At 40.2% G+C, this 12,333-nt stretch overlaps 1 protein-coding gene across 1 annotated transcript in view; it reads right to left on the bottom strand.

Annotated features, from left to right (window-relative positions):
- Nucleotides 1–12,333, bottom strand: part of osbpl10a (oxysterol binding protein-like 10a) — a 100,487-nt gene that overhangs the window by 77,515 nt on the left and 10,639 nt on the right. The window contains exon 2 of the mRNA XM_076879305.1: nucleotides 7,202–7,377. Within this exon, the coding sequence (XP_076735420.1) occupies nucleotides 7,202–7,377 (176 nt within the window). The remainder of the gene's footprint in view (nucleotides 1–7,201; nucleotides 7,378–12,333) is intronic.

The following is a 12,333-nucleotide window of genomic DNA, read 5'->3' as shown; positions in this document are numbered from 1 at the left end:
ATCCTGAAATAAATTTAGCTGGGTTTGTCTTGGAGATGACACTGACAGCTCAACTCATTTCATGAATACATAAAGTTTGCCCTGTAAAGTGAGAAGACTAACAGGAAAATGAGAAGCTGGACCGTGTGCTCATTTAAAACGAGCAACAATGGACACCCGTCCTAGTCTGCTCTTATTTAAAAGTCAATATCCAGCCCACAGAGATGGCTGAGTGATATCTGAACATTACTAGGTGATCAAGAGAGAAGGAGAGAGAAAGAGAAACCTCCTTCCCACTCAGTCATGGCACCACCACCACCGCCTAATTACACATGTTTTAATTACAGTGTCATGAAAGATGTTATTGGTTATGATAATGGTGAGTCTGAGGATTAATGCTTGGACGAGCAGTTAGATTTGATTAAAGTGCTGGGAGATATTATGAGCGAGGCACTTTAAACATATATTTTCAAGAAAATGGACGGGCTGACGAAGCCTAGAACAGAGGGAAGAGCTGCCAGGCAATTACAGTAACCAGCAACCAGCCTTCACTCATCAGCACAGCACAATGACATTTGAACCCTATGATTGCTCTTGCTAAAGCAGTCCCAGTGCATTATATGCAAAGAAACGTTGTTGTGATTACAGGCTAACTTTAGATACAATTGCTTTTTCTTGCTTCACACTACTGCACCTCACGATTATTTTTTTTTTTTTTTGCACCAAGCAGTTCATTTTAATCTCCTACGCTGATCAGAAAAGAGGAATTTGATGTCATCTTTAAACAGAGTAAGAACGTCCAATTAAGGCAAAAGTCACACATATTCTGAGATAAAAGTTACTATGTGAAAGTGAACAGTGGCTGTTAATAAAGACAAAAGACTGAGTGCTCCCCAATTATTGGCACATTTTAATGATTTTTGTTCCTTAATGATCGCACCCTTAAAGGACTGCAACAGATGTAATCCTTTCCTTTCTTACTTCGCCGTAGACGAGTAGCAGAGTAAAAGTTTACTTCAGTGGAAGTAGAAAAGCTGATCATGTAGTCTGTGTTTTTAAACACCCACCAAAGAAGTTTAAACCAAAGCCAAAGAAAAAAATATCAATGATGTGAATCTTCTGTTCCACCCCCATCCCAAAGATGCTCTATTGGGAGCGAGATAACCTTGGAGGTCATTTGACAACACTGTAAAACATGTTCAAGAAAACAGTTTGAGAGTATTTGAGTGTTGTGATGTGGTGCGTTATCCTGTTGGAAGAAGCCATCAAAGGATGTGGCTTAAACACCACTAAGGGTACTAAGAGCCCTGAAGAAGATATCCCCCAAACATCATTACATCATCATCATCACCAGCCTGAGCTGTTGATGTAAGGCTCTTTCATGTGGTCAAAGGAGCTTGCAAAGAAAAGCGTCTGGACTTCTTTAAGTTGCTTGAAGACGTTTCACCTCTCATCCGAGAAGCTTCTTCAGTTCTATCTTAACAGTCCAAACATCACAATGGCCAATTAGATTTTTTCCCTGCTACCAAGAGCCATTCTGCACATACTCCTATATAAACCCATCAAACCTAACAGCAAATTAAACACATTTACAGCCTGGTACAAAAACCACTTTTGGCCTATGAATGTAATTTGTCTTATGTCAACTCTCAGTTGTATAGCAGATGAACTTCCTTACCCATTCAAACGGTATTAAGACTTAAGGTTATGTGTGATTAGGGGCCTGTGATCCTCAGGTCAGAGCATTTTTTTCCTCCTTGCGCTCACAACACTCATTTCAAAACAGTTCAACTTTTTGAAGGCTCAACTTTTTGCTGCGACTGCAGCAATCAATCACAAAGAGGTTTCTGGTGCCACACTCACTTAGCCAGCAACCAATCACCAACAACCTGTATGTATCCGAGATCCAAGTTTTAAGTAAGTGGCATTATGATATCATTTTATTTATGTTCTTAGCAACAAACATCATACAGTCTACTAACTCATACGGGGGAAAAGTTGCATCAGAGGTTTCAAAATAATACTCCACAATCCTCTGAGTGGAGTCATGCACAGCCTGTGCACTTTTTAAATGCAGTCAACAGTCTTTACACATTTGACATATTTTACACACTTTTCGTTAGCATATGGTCTAAATCAAACAATAACTAACAACAATTTGTCCACAGGGAAGCAAATCAGTAAACACCCAATTACCATTCAGTGAAATTTATGCTGAATATGTACAACAGCCAAAACCGTCCACAGCTAACAGGGGCCATCCTGAGAAGCCATACAAGTCTTACAAATACTAATCAGACAATAACTCTTGATGATGGCTTTAAAACATTGTGCTTTAATTATACAGCTGCACAATCAAAACTGTGCCAGGCATCCTAATAAGCCAGTTTGTACCCAGCTCACAAAAACCTGACCCTTTCATTGGCTTCGCGTCTCTGAGTCTTCATATGATAAATAGCTTAATTTTTCATCTCAGTGTTCAGACATGATTAAATTCAAATCGCTCTTCACCTTTGCTCAGCAACAAAACATGCGGCCCATGTGTCCTTATATCCGACAACGGAAGGACGAAGCCGCTTCAGTTTAGAGGCAGAAAACTCTCAGGCTACTGTATAGCCGTGTGAGAAATGCTACAGATTATGTGTATCCAGCATCTTCTTACAGCAGCTAGGGAAAAGGCAAGTCGTTCAAAGCTATCCTGTGAAGAGATATCATCCTGAGAATAAAGGTGGCATTTACAGCTCTGGACTTGGACTATTGGTGGACTTATACACTGCTTATCAGCTAAACCAGAAAGACTGAAAAATGACTCCCGACTGAACCTTAAAGTTCCCCCAACCCGCATCCAAGTAGGTTTCAGGGGTTCCCATGGTAACCAATATCCAGAACTGAGTATACCAGCCAATCTTAACTTCACAGACTACTAAAAAGCTAATTTGAGCCACTTTGTGCCCTGCTGGTTGAGCAAAGTGAGCTTTTGCAAGTACAAATTTTACTCTTTTGTGGCTAATTTTTAAAATATAATTTAATTTAGCAAACATTTTTAAGGATATCTTTGTTGCTGACCCCAACAACAATACCATCCTCTAACGCATTTGTTTAGTTTGGGGTGTTGGCACCAGTCGAGACAGGATTGCAGTTTTTTTGGCAAGCATCTGAATGAGTCACTGGAAATAGAAACACCTCTTCTGTGAGTTACAAAGTCCAACTTCTTCTTCACTGTGGTATTATTGTTTCCTTTTAGCTTGATTCACTGGATCACAGAGTTATTCAGAGAATATAGGCCAAGTTACTCTGATATCCTCCCCCTCAAGACTGTAAGGGGACATTCCAGCAGCTCAAGTGGAGCAACAATGAAAAAGGAGTCTCTCTTATTTAAGTGGATACAGGTCACTGAAAGCCCAGGCCTTTAGCACAGTAACCACCTTAAGGATCATGTTGCGGCAATACTTCTTAAAGAAACATTTCACCTTTGTGTAAATTCACTTATTGAATGGCCATAGAAACATAATTTCTTATCTGGATTAGGCACACGTGCATGCCGACTTATTTGCATGAAAAATAATGACTATATATAGATGCAACATCACAGTTCAAATAAAAATTGGTTTTAAATTATATTTAAAATGAACAATGATGATTACCTAAGTTCCATCTATTCATCCATCCATTCGCTACCGCTTATCCTTTTCAGGGTCGCGGGGGGTGCTGGAGCCAATCCCAGCTGTCATAGGGCGAGAGGCGGGGTACACCCTGGACAGGTCGCCAGTCTGTCGCAGGGCTAACACACAGGGACAGACAACCATTCATACTCACATTCACTCGCACATTCACACCTAGTGGCAATTTGGATTATCCAATTAACCTATCCCCACAAACTTGCATGTCTTTGGACGGTGGGAGGAAGCCGGAGTACCCGGAGGGAACCCACGCAGACACGGGGAGAACATGCAAACTCCACACAGAAAGACCCCGGCCTGATGGTGGAATTGAACTCAGGACCTTCTTGCTATGCGGCAACAGTGCTAACCACCGTGCCGCCCTTACCTAAGTTGATTTTTTTTATTTATATAGCCACTATTAAGTTTGATCCTGTGGGCTGTGCATGTCATATCTCGATATAATCATAAAAAACATAAATGTTTCCATGATAAAATAGTGTCAATAGCAATATCTATGACATGATAATGCTACGTGTTTACGCTCCCTAGCCAGCACAACAATACAAGACCAGTCATGTCTGAGAGCGAGAGCAGCAGTGCCACCCTGTAATGACTATTTAGTACCTAAGGAGTTATCAGAGGTAAGATCTCCAATAAAGCATAGTATTTTGCAATGTGAACAAGAAAACTAACTAACTAACTAACTAAGGTGGAAAGGATATACTTGAGGCAAAAAATACAGAAAGGGAAAAAAAGCTATTAAGGAACCCAAGGAGGACAGAGTAGGTGAAGGATTGTTGGAGCACTCGTTAATATATCACAGGAACAGTGTGACGAGGTGGATGGAAATCCACTTTACACAGTCTGACCCAACATACTACCATCCCAGGTAGAAAATAGAAAAGAAAGTTTCAATTTTATTATGTGACAACATTGTGCAACTGAAGAGTTACAAGGTTACTTTAGCTTGTGTTAAACTCTAATGTTAAGTGGTTACTTTCTGCTTTTACTTAAAGGTTTCATTGAAAAACACAAGCTAGGCTACTTTTATGCTTACACTGGCTGTGGCACCTTGTGGCAAAAGATTCATACTTTCAGTTAAGCAGTCTGTAAATCAGTGACAGTAGCTCATTGATGAAAGATGGATTTTGTTTCCACTATGAAATCCTACTGTCTGTTGCAATCACCAGTAAAACCTTGTTCTTTCTGTATATTTCCTTGAAATACCGTGACGTAATTTTTTTTTGAGGCCATATCACCCACCCCTACTGTGGACAGTCGTTTTTAATATCCACAGCACTTTCCAGAGGTGTCTGACACCATTATTATATGTTTACAGTGTAAATAACAGAGTGCACTCTAAGAATGAGAGTGAGTCTCCTATTGACTGTAAATAAATGAATGATAAGTAACTTAACAAATTGAAACTCTTTCCCTTCAACCCAAACTGGTCACTGCAGATGTCTGCGAGAGGTTTCTTCCTATTAAGAGAGTTTTTCCTTCCCACTGTCGCCAAGACCATGCTTATAGGGGTGTCATCCTAATCTCTGGGATTTTTATCTCGATTATTTTAGGGTCAAGTCTTTATAATCGAAAAGGGAGTGACAGTTGTTGTGATTTGGCACTATATAAAGAAAACTGAACTACATTTAATTGAATTGATATAAAATGGCAATGTTGTGTTTTATTATCCACAAAGCTCAATGTCCATGTGGATGACACCAAATTAATACGGACTAAATAAATGTCCATCAAAGTCTAAAGACTTTAAATGATTTATTGTGTCCAAATCTGTTCATGACTTCACACTTATATAGTTTCTAGACAATCAACTAAAGACTTATATAATTTCTAGTCTTAAGTGTTGAACAGATTTAGTAAAAAGTCTGAGAAAAAAGCAACATCAGGTCATACTGGAACTTCTGTAGACAGCACTGCTATCGATGAAATGAATCAATAAATAATGGAACTGAAACTGTTTACTTTACTTACCAACACTAGAACTGAGGGTCATTCTGATCTCTTGGCATTTTAAAACATATGTAACTCTGTTAAATTAAAACTCTGCCATCTCACGACTTTCCCTAAAACGGGTTTATTGATCATATAATGAACTTTGGAGTGTGTGGGATAAAAAAGAAAAAAGAATTATGACAACTTAGACATCGGGTGTCATTCTGACCCAATAGAAATTCATGTAAAACAGCAATTGCAGAATGCTGGGTTGCCTAGCAACGCACTTGTTTGGACACATTGTGATGTGATGGCAGCTTTAACATGAGCCAGATATAGCTAGATGATATTGATAAATAAATATATAGGGAACTGTAGTTGGATAAATGATGAATAATTACCGCCGCGCTGAAAGGGTCATGCCTGGGATGTTGAGCCAGGTCAGAGCGGAGGAGTGTGTGATGGAGCGCGTGGAGAACTGTAGCTGAACCGAGCAGAAAGCCCAGCATGCGGGGAATTAATCAGAGCAAATAAAGAGTGAAATCCAGAGCAGAACAGCTGAATCAGACATGTTTCATGCCTGGGGAGCAGAGCAGAGTCTGGTGGGCGGAGGCAGATGAGGATGTTGTGTTGTACTTTTACAATAACTGATTTAGTGCACAGTGTATCTTTCTTTTTCTTTAGCCAACTGTGGGCAATGACCTGTTCAATCTGTGTCACAGAGAGCACTTTGTTTTTTATTTTTTATACCTTCTTTATTTTAGCTAAACTAATACAGCCCATTATCCAAAACTCATTTTTAACTCTGTTTTTCTTCTACAATAATTAAATGATTTAGATCTATTATTGTGTTGCTCGGTATAATCTTTATTTATTAGTGAATTCCAGTACACACTTTAACTTTATATTCTGTAATGAAAAGATATAAATGTTTTGTTAAACTAGAACTAAAAACTAAAACCCCAATTTTTCAAAGTATAAAAAGCTTTTTTTTTGTTTTGTTTTAATTCACAAATTAACTTCTTGAAGAACTTACTTCTTTGCACACAACTGCTGTTGTTGCAGGATTGAGTCAAAAAGCCACCAGCCCACAGGAATCCATGGCAGTTCTAGTGCTAAATAAACACATCGCTCTTATTTCATGTCATGGTTTTTGTCACGTCGCGAATGTAAATCCAAGATTCCTCGTCTCTTATCTGTTTCTTGACCTCTTACAACTACTGAATGAAACACTGATTCAGATCAGATCTGACTCGCTGATAAATGCAGTTATTTCCACTGACTACTCATCTCTCTGTGTGGACGTGAGCAGGTAGTGTTCAGGAGGTCATCTATCTAGTGTTGCTAAAAATAAAATGCTCAGGCTTGAACCAAAACAATGAAGTAATACAAATCAAATAAGCAGAAAAATGTCCTCGAAAGTCTTTGCTCTTTAAAGAAAAACACTGCAGCTCGAATTTATGAGCCATCTATAAGCCGCTATTCATCCCGCCGCTGCTAGTATCTACACCGCACTTCACAGGAATCCAAAGTAAAACACACACACACCCTCTCACTGTTTGTTCTCTGCCGTATACGGGCAGCCTGAGGCCAGCGTGAGGACATACCTCTGAGTTTATACAGCTCTCCATTGACGGCGTTTACGATGAACATGTGCGGAGCCTCGTCGCTCGTTGTCACCGAGGCGCCGATCAGAGGCAGCGAGCCACGGGGCTTCTGGCTCTTCCCCTGCTCATTGACAAAGTACTGCAGCTGTCCCAGCTCTGGATCCAACACAAAATACCTGCACAGGAGGAAAAGGCAGAGAGAGAGAATGAAGTTAAGAAAGTAATGAACCAGGGAAAAGACCGGGGAACGGGAAATGGAAGAAGCACCGTGACCGTTATCATCATCATTTTGTTTTATGCTCTCATTATCTTGTTTACTGGTAAAAACTTTTTTTATATATTCCTGCTGCACAAACTTTGTGCAGGATGTGGAAGAGAATAGGAAAACAAGGCGGGGGACATGAATGTATGTGAAATGGAGCAAAAAGAGAGCTGCCGTAATAACACTCAACACCCTTAACATATCTCACCTCCCATGTAATGATGCCTGCAGGATATTATTCACCACATCTCTCTTCAGGCAGCACTCGTGAACAAAAAATTTAAAAAAATAAAAAGAACAGCCCTTCATTTACATTAACGCCTGCTTTCAGCACCATCAAGCCGGCAAGCTTGATTCCAAATTACTCATGGTAGCAATTAGCGCGGTCATCTTGTGCAGAACCCACAGCCCGAGGCGTGGAAATTAAACCCCACATTTTCTCCTTTGTGATTAATGAATCGCATTCAATCACTGGGTAATTGAATCCCTCATCGCTGGCTGGAAGATGCAAAGCCAGTCAGGCAAACAGAGGCAGAGACATTTCATTTCCTGTGGCCGGAAAGGATCGCGTATGACATTCAAGAAGCTGGTCCGTCGGCTCTGCTTAACACTTTGTTCTGGTTCTGCAGTTCAGCACAGACCACAATGGCACTGGGTGGCTATGGCTGACCTTTTCATGTTTTTGCACAGAGGCCTGAGGCAATAGCGGTTGTCTTTGTCTTGTGTTCATGTTCAGAGGCGCCCTGTATCATCCTCCTTTCCCTGAGATTCAACCTGTATATTAAAAAAAACTAAACATAAAACTCTCCATGCACCATTACTGGAGCTGCAGTATTGATCAGCAAACCTAAGTGGACCTATTATGCTCATTTCCAGCTCCATATTTGTATTAATGGACTCAACTAGAGTAGATCTGCATGATCTGCAGTTCAAAATAATCTGATTTCATCCTACATTGGGCTGTGGCACATCGCCATCAAGTTTATCTCAGTTTTAGCTCCCGTTCCCAGTCCACTCTCCTTTCAAGCAATCTTTCATCAGACTGGCTGCCCTTGCAAACAGAAAGTTTGAACATCAGCTGGATTTTAATGATCAGGGATAAAAGCTACTTTCGGCTGCTCTGTTTTTGTGCTTTTAGAACAGAGTGCCTTTATTTGTCACTGTACGGCGTACAACAACATTTCTAGTGAGGCCAAAAGAAGTGACAGTCAGCATGTGGGAGGAAACCGGTAAAACCCAGATGAATGCATCGGAGGAAGAACTCGAGGAAAGTGCCGCCCATGTGCAAATCAAACATATGGACTTATTCTGGATTTTTAAACAAAGATTGAGCAAAGAAGAGAGCTGATTACCAAGTTACTGCCCATTTCAGAGTGAGCAAAGAAAATAACAGAATCCATCACAAACTTTATGGGCTGCTGGTACTGGTTAGGTACTGGAGTGCAGGTATGACACAACGTTTTTTAAATGACACCGCTGTACCCAAATCTACAAGAACTCTTATGTCACAGAAGACTCTGACTGCTGTCTCACATTCAAAACACTTGTAACAGTACAGCAGTCAACAGGTATTTGTATCCAAGTAACTTGGACTAGACTGCAATGCGAAGAGTTCAGTTTTTAAGGTGCATGCAACATTTTTAACGAAAAATATTTATCAGGCTGTCTGCGCCACGCTCCCCTTTTGCAGCAATAAAAACAAGTGACATGAGAAGAAGAGACTGAGAACTTACCAATGCATTGTGAGTTAAGCATCATGGAAATGTTGAATTATCATGGTGTCTCTGATGATATCCCCTCTTTGTGACATCATGCAGATCAGGACAAAAAAAAACTTTTTTTTAAACGTGGAACTGTCTGAAGCCTGAGCTTTGGGTTCATATTGATTACTTGTACATACACTCACTGACGCTTTATTGGAAACTTTGGCCATTTTATATAAACATCTACCATTGTAACAAGTTTTGACTTAACAGGTCTCAGCAGATAATTCATGACTTCGCAAAGGGGTGCAATTATTTTTCCACGTGGGGCTAGGAAGGTTTGGAAATTTTTTCTCTATATGAATCTTAAATAGAACTTTAAGGCGCCATCTATCCATTCCATGTCACATGTGTCTTTTGGGTGTCTCAGAAAAGCTGTTTACTTCATGTTTCAAACACTGGCACCGTTTCCTATTTTCTTCATAACAGGTTATATTCTTATTACCTGTTATGAATCTGTATCCCCCACAGTTTAATGGAAACGCATCAACTTCCTTTACCAATGTATCTGCATCATTATTTAATTAAAAAGGTGAAAATATGAGCCCCCATTGTTGCCCATCAGGTTAAGCTCGTGATCAGTTTTTTTTAAGCATTTGCAGAAACCCGGGTTCAAATCCACCCTGAGGCCATTAACTGCATGTCTTTCCCAGCTTTCACTACTCACCTAAATAAAGGATAAAAAGGTATAAAGAAAAGAACATAACCATCAGTTTCCTAGGACTATGCAGGCCTTTTAGATGATTAGGAAAAGCTGAGATGAGATGCTAGCTCTCATATCAGATCTATGATATATTAGCACAGAACACCAAAGGATCATTTCTCTAATGACTAAAGAAAAAAAACAAAACAAAACAAAACAAAAATGTTCATTACCACAATAAACCAACATCTGCTGAACAGACACTGCTTTCCATTTATCATTACACCCTATTGATGTGTGATCCTCAAACATATGCTGGCTCCTAGTTAAGCAGAAAGTCATTCAAACTGTGCGACACGCAAACAGAAATGCGTCGAATCAATCTTTGTCAACTGACTAAACATTACGTTTGAAACATGACTCACACATGAGTCCAGTGAACTCAAAACTGTGCCTGTTTAAACTAAATAAAGTTGGTCAAGTCATGAAGTAATCGATTGATTTTTTTTTTTTTGCTTGAGGGGTTATTTTTATTGACAAAAATGTTGATAGAAACAGTGAGGCCAGCAAGTGTTGCACAAATCAGATTTTCATTGTTGTTTTTCTGTCACATCTCTGCAGCTACACTGGGAAACTGGGTTTTCCATATATTTCCAGCCTCTTTCTTCCATTTGCATCATGGTCATTCTGATTGGTTCCCAGCTTTCAAGGAGGTGGGTCGTGACTAATACAAGCATGTCAGAGGGGGCAACGGAAGGAGGGGGGTGGGGGTGTATGAATGCGTAAAAGCAGCAAATGAATGCAAAGAGCACCTTTTTGTTGAGACCCTGATGGACAGTGAATGGCAACCCTCCTTCCTGGATGCATTTTAGGCTTTTTTCATGCTGCCTGCATCTGTTCATTAATCTAAAAGAGCTCAAAACAAAGCAGTTTGAGTTTATGGCTGGAGGCACGGACACCAGGTCAAGCTCTAACTAACAAATGAAATGAGGGATGCTGAATAATGTAATGTTTTACAAGCTGCCTTAAAAAGATATTAAAATACTCGCACTTCAGGTGAGTCATGACAAAGTTTCCCTTGAAAGCAAAACAAGCATGTGTGTGACGTAACAAGCAAAGCACACTGACGCGAAGGCTGATTTAAAATCTTGAGATAAACTGGAGCAGCGTATTCAAAAACCACTGCTTTAACAGTGCATATATCATAATTTCCTAACTCATTAGCTGCTTGAGCTGCTAACTTCTCCATCCTTCACAGGATGCATTTTTCCCCATGAACCCTCTCAGCTCCAGCGAGCACACGGGGAACGCTGCCGTCTGAAAATTGATCCTTGCTCACAGTCTTGTCCCCTTCCATCAGGAGGGCTGGAGATTTATGCCGACCGCAGCCATCCAGGGAACAATCTGCCTGCATCACTTTATATCCAGGGCTGTCTTCGTCGGCCTCACGCGCTGCATGTTGAGCTCACAGCAGTGTATCAAGTCTTATCCCCTGTGCAGTCAGCAGAATGGAGGCATTCACTGTTGAGGGGGTCAGCAGGGTCAAATGCGATATATCGTTCAGCCCTAACACAGAGATACAACATGGGCACTAAATGCATGGTGACCAAGCAGAACAGGAAGTTGAATATGCTCAGTAATATGTGCTAATGCATGATGAATGTGAATGCCTTTGTTACTCAGTTTAGATATTACAGTACCCTGGGGTGGGATTCTTTGTTGGCAAAGACATTCAATACCTTTAATGGACAAATCAATTCACTCAATGCAATCATGAAACAAATCACCATCTGCAGTCGATTTTGTTATCCGCCCTTAAAATATCAGAGAACGTGTCATCACGTAGGGTTTTATTGCTTCTAAATATACCACAGCTGTTTATTTTAAACCTTTATACATACTTGAATTAGAATTCATGTTCAAACTTTCTATCTCTAGAAACCTGTACGTGCACTCAGGAGCAGACATCTGTAACAACATAGAGCCCGCTATAAATCACCACCATAACAATATTTGCACTTTAAAAAGAGCTTAGTCAAGCACATTTGTCCACATCAACAGAAACACTATCATTTCCTAATGGATTTAACAATTGTGCTGCAGGAAATGGCTTGTCAGCAGGATTTACATCTCCTCGCTGCTCTTTTGGCAGTTAATTCTCAAATATGCTTGGAGGGACGTCAGAGTAGTGAATCACACTGATTATTGGCAGGAAAAGGGGGATCAATAAGAGAGTGATTGGCAACTATCAGGGAGATTACATGCTGCTGGCATTTTATTTTCCTGTAACATCATGAGAAGATCTTGACACTGCTGTGGCCAAATAAATTATACTCAATCATTTCATTAGGTACACCTTGCTAGTACTGGTTAGGAGCCACTTTTGCTTTCAGAGATGCTTTGATTCTTTGTGGTACAGATTCAACAAGTTACTGGCAACATTTCTTAGAGATTTTGGTTCACA

Source organism: Maylandia zebra, linkage group LG22, assembly GCF_041146795.1.
Source record: "Maylandia zebra isolate NMK-2024a linkage group LG22, Mzebra_GT3a, whole genome shotgun sequence".
Taxonomy (NCBI): domain Eukaryota; kingdom Metazoa; phylum Chordata; class Actinopteri; order Cichliformes; family Cichlidae; genus Maylandia; species Maylandia zebra.
The sequence above is the reverse complement of the archived record's forward strand: the minus strand, read 5'-3'. Positions and strand labels throughout refer to the sequence as shown.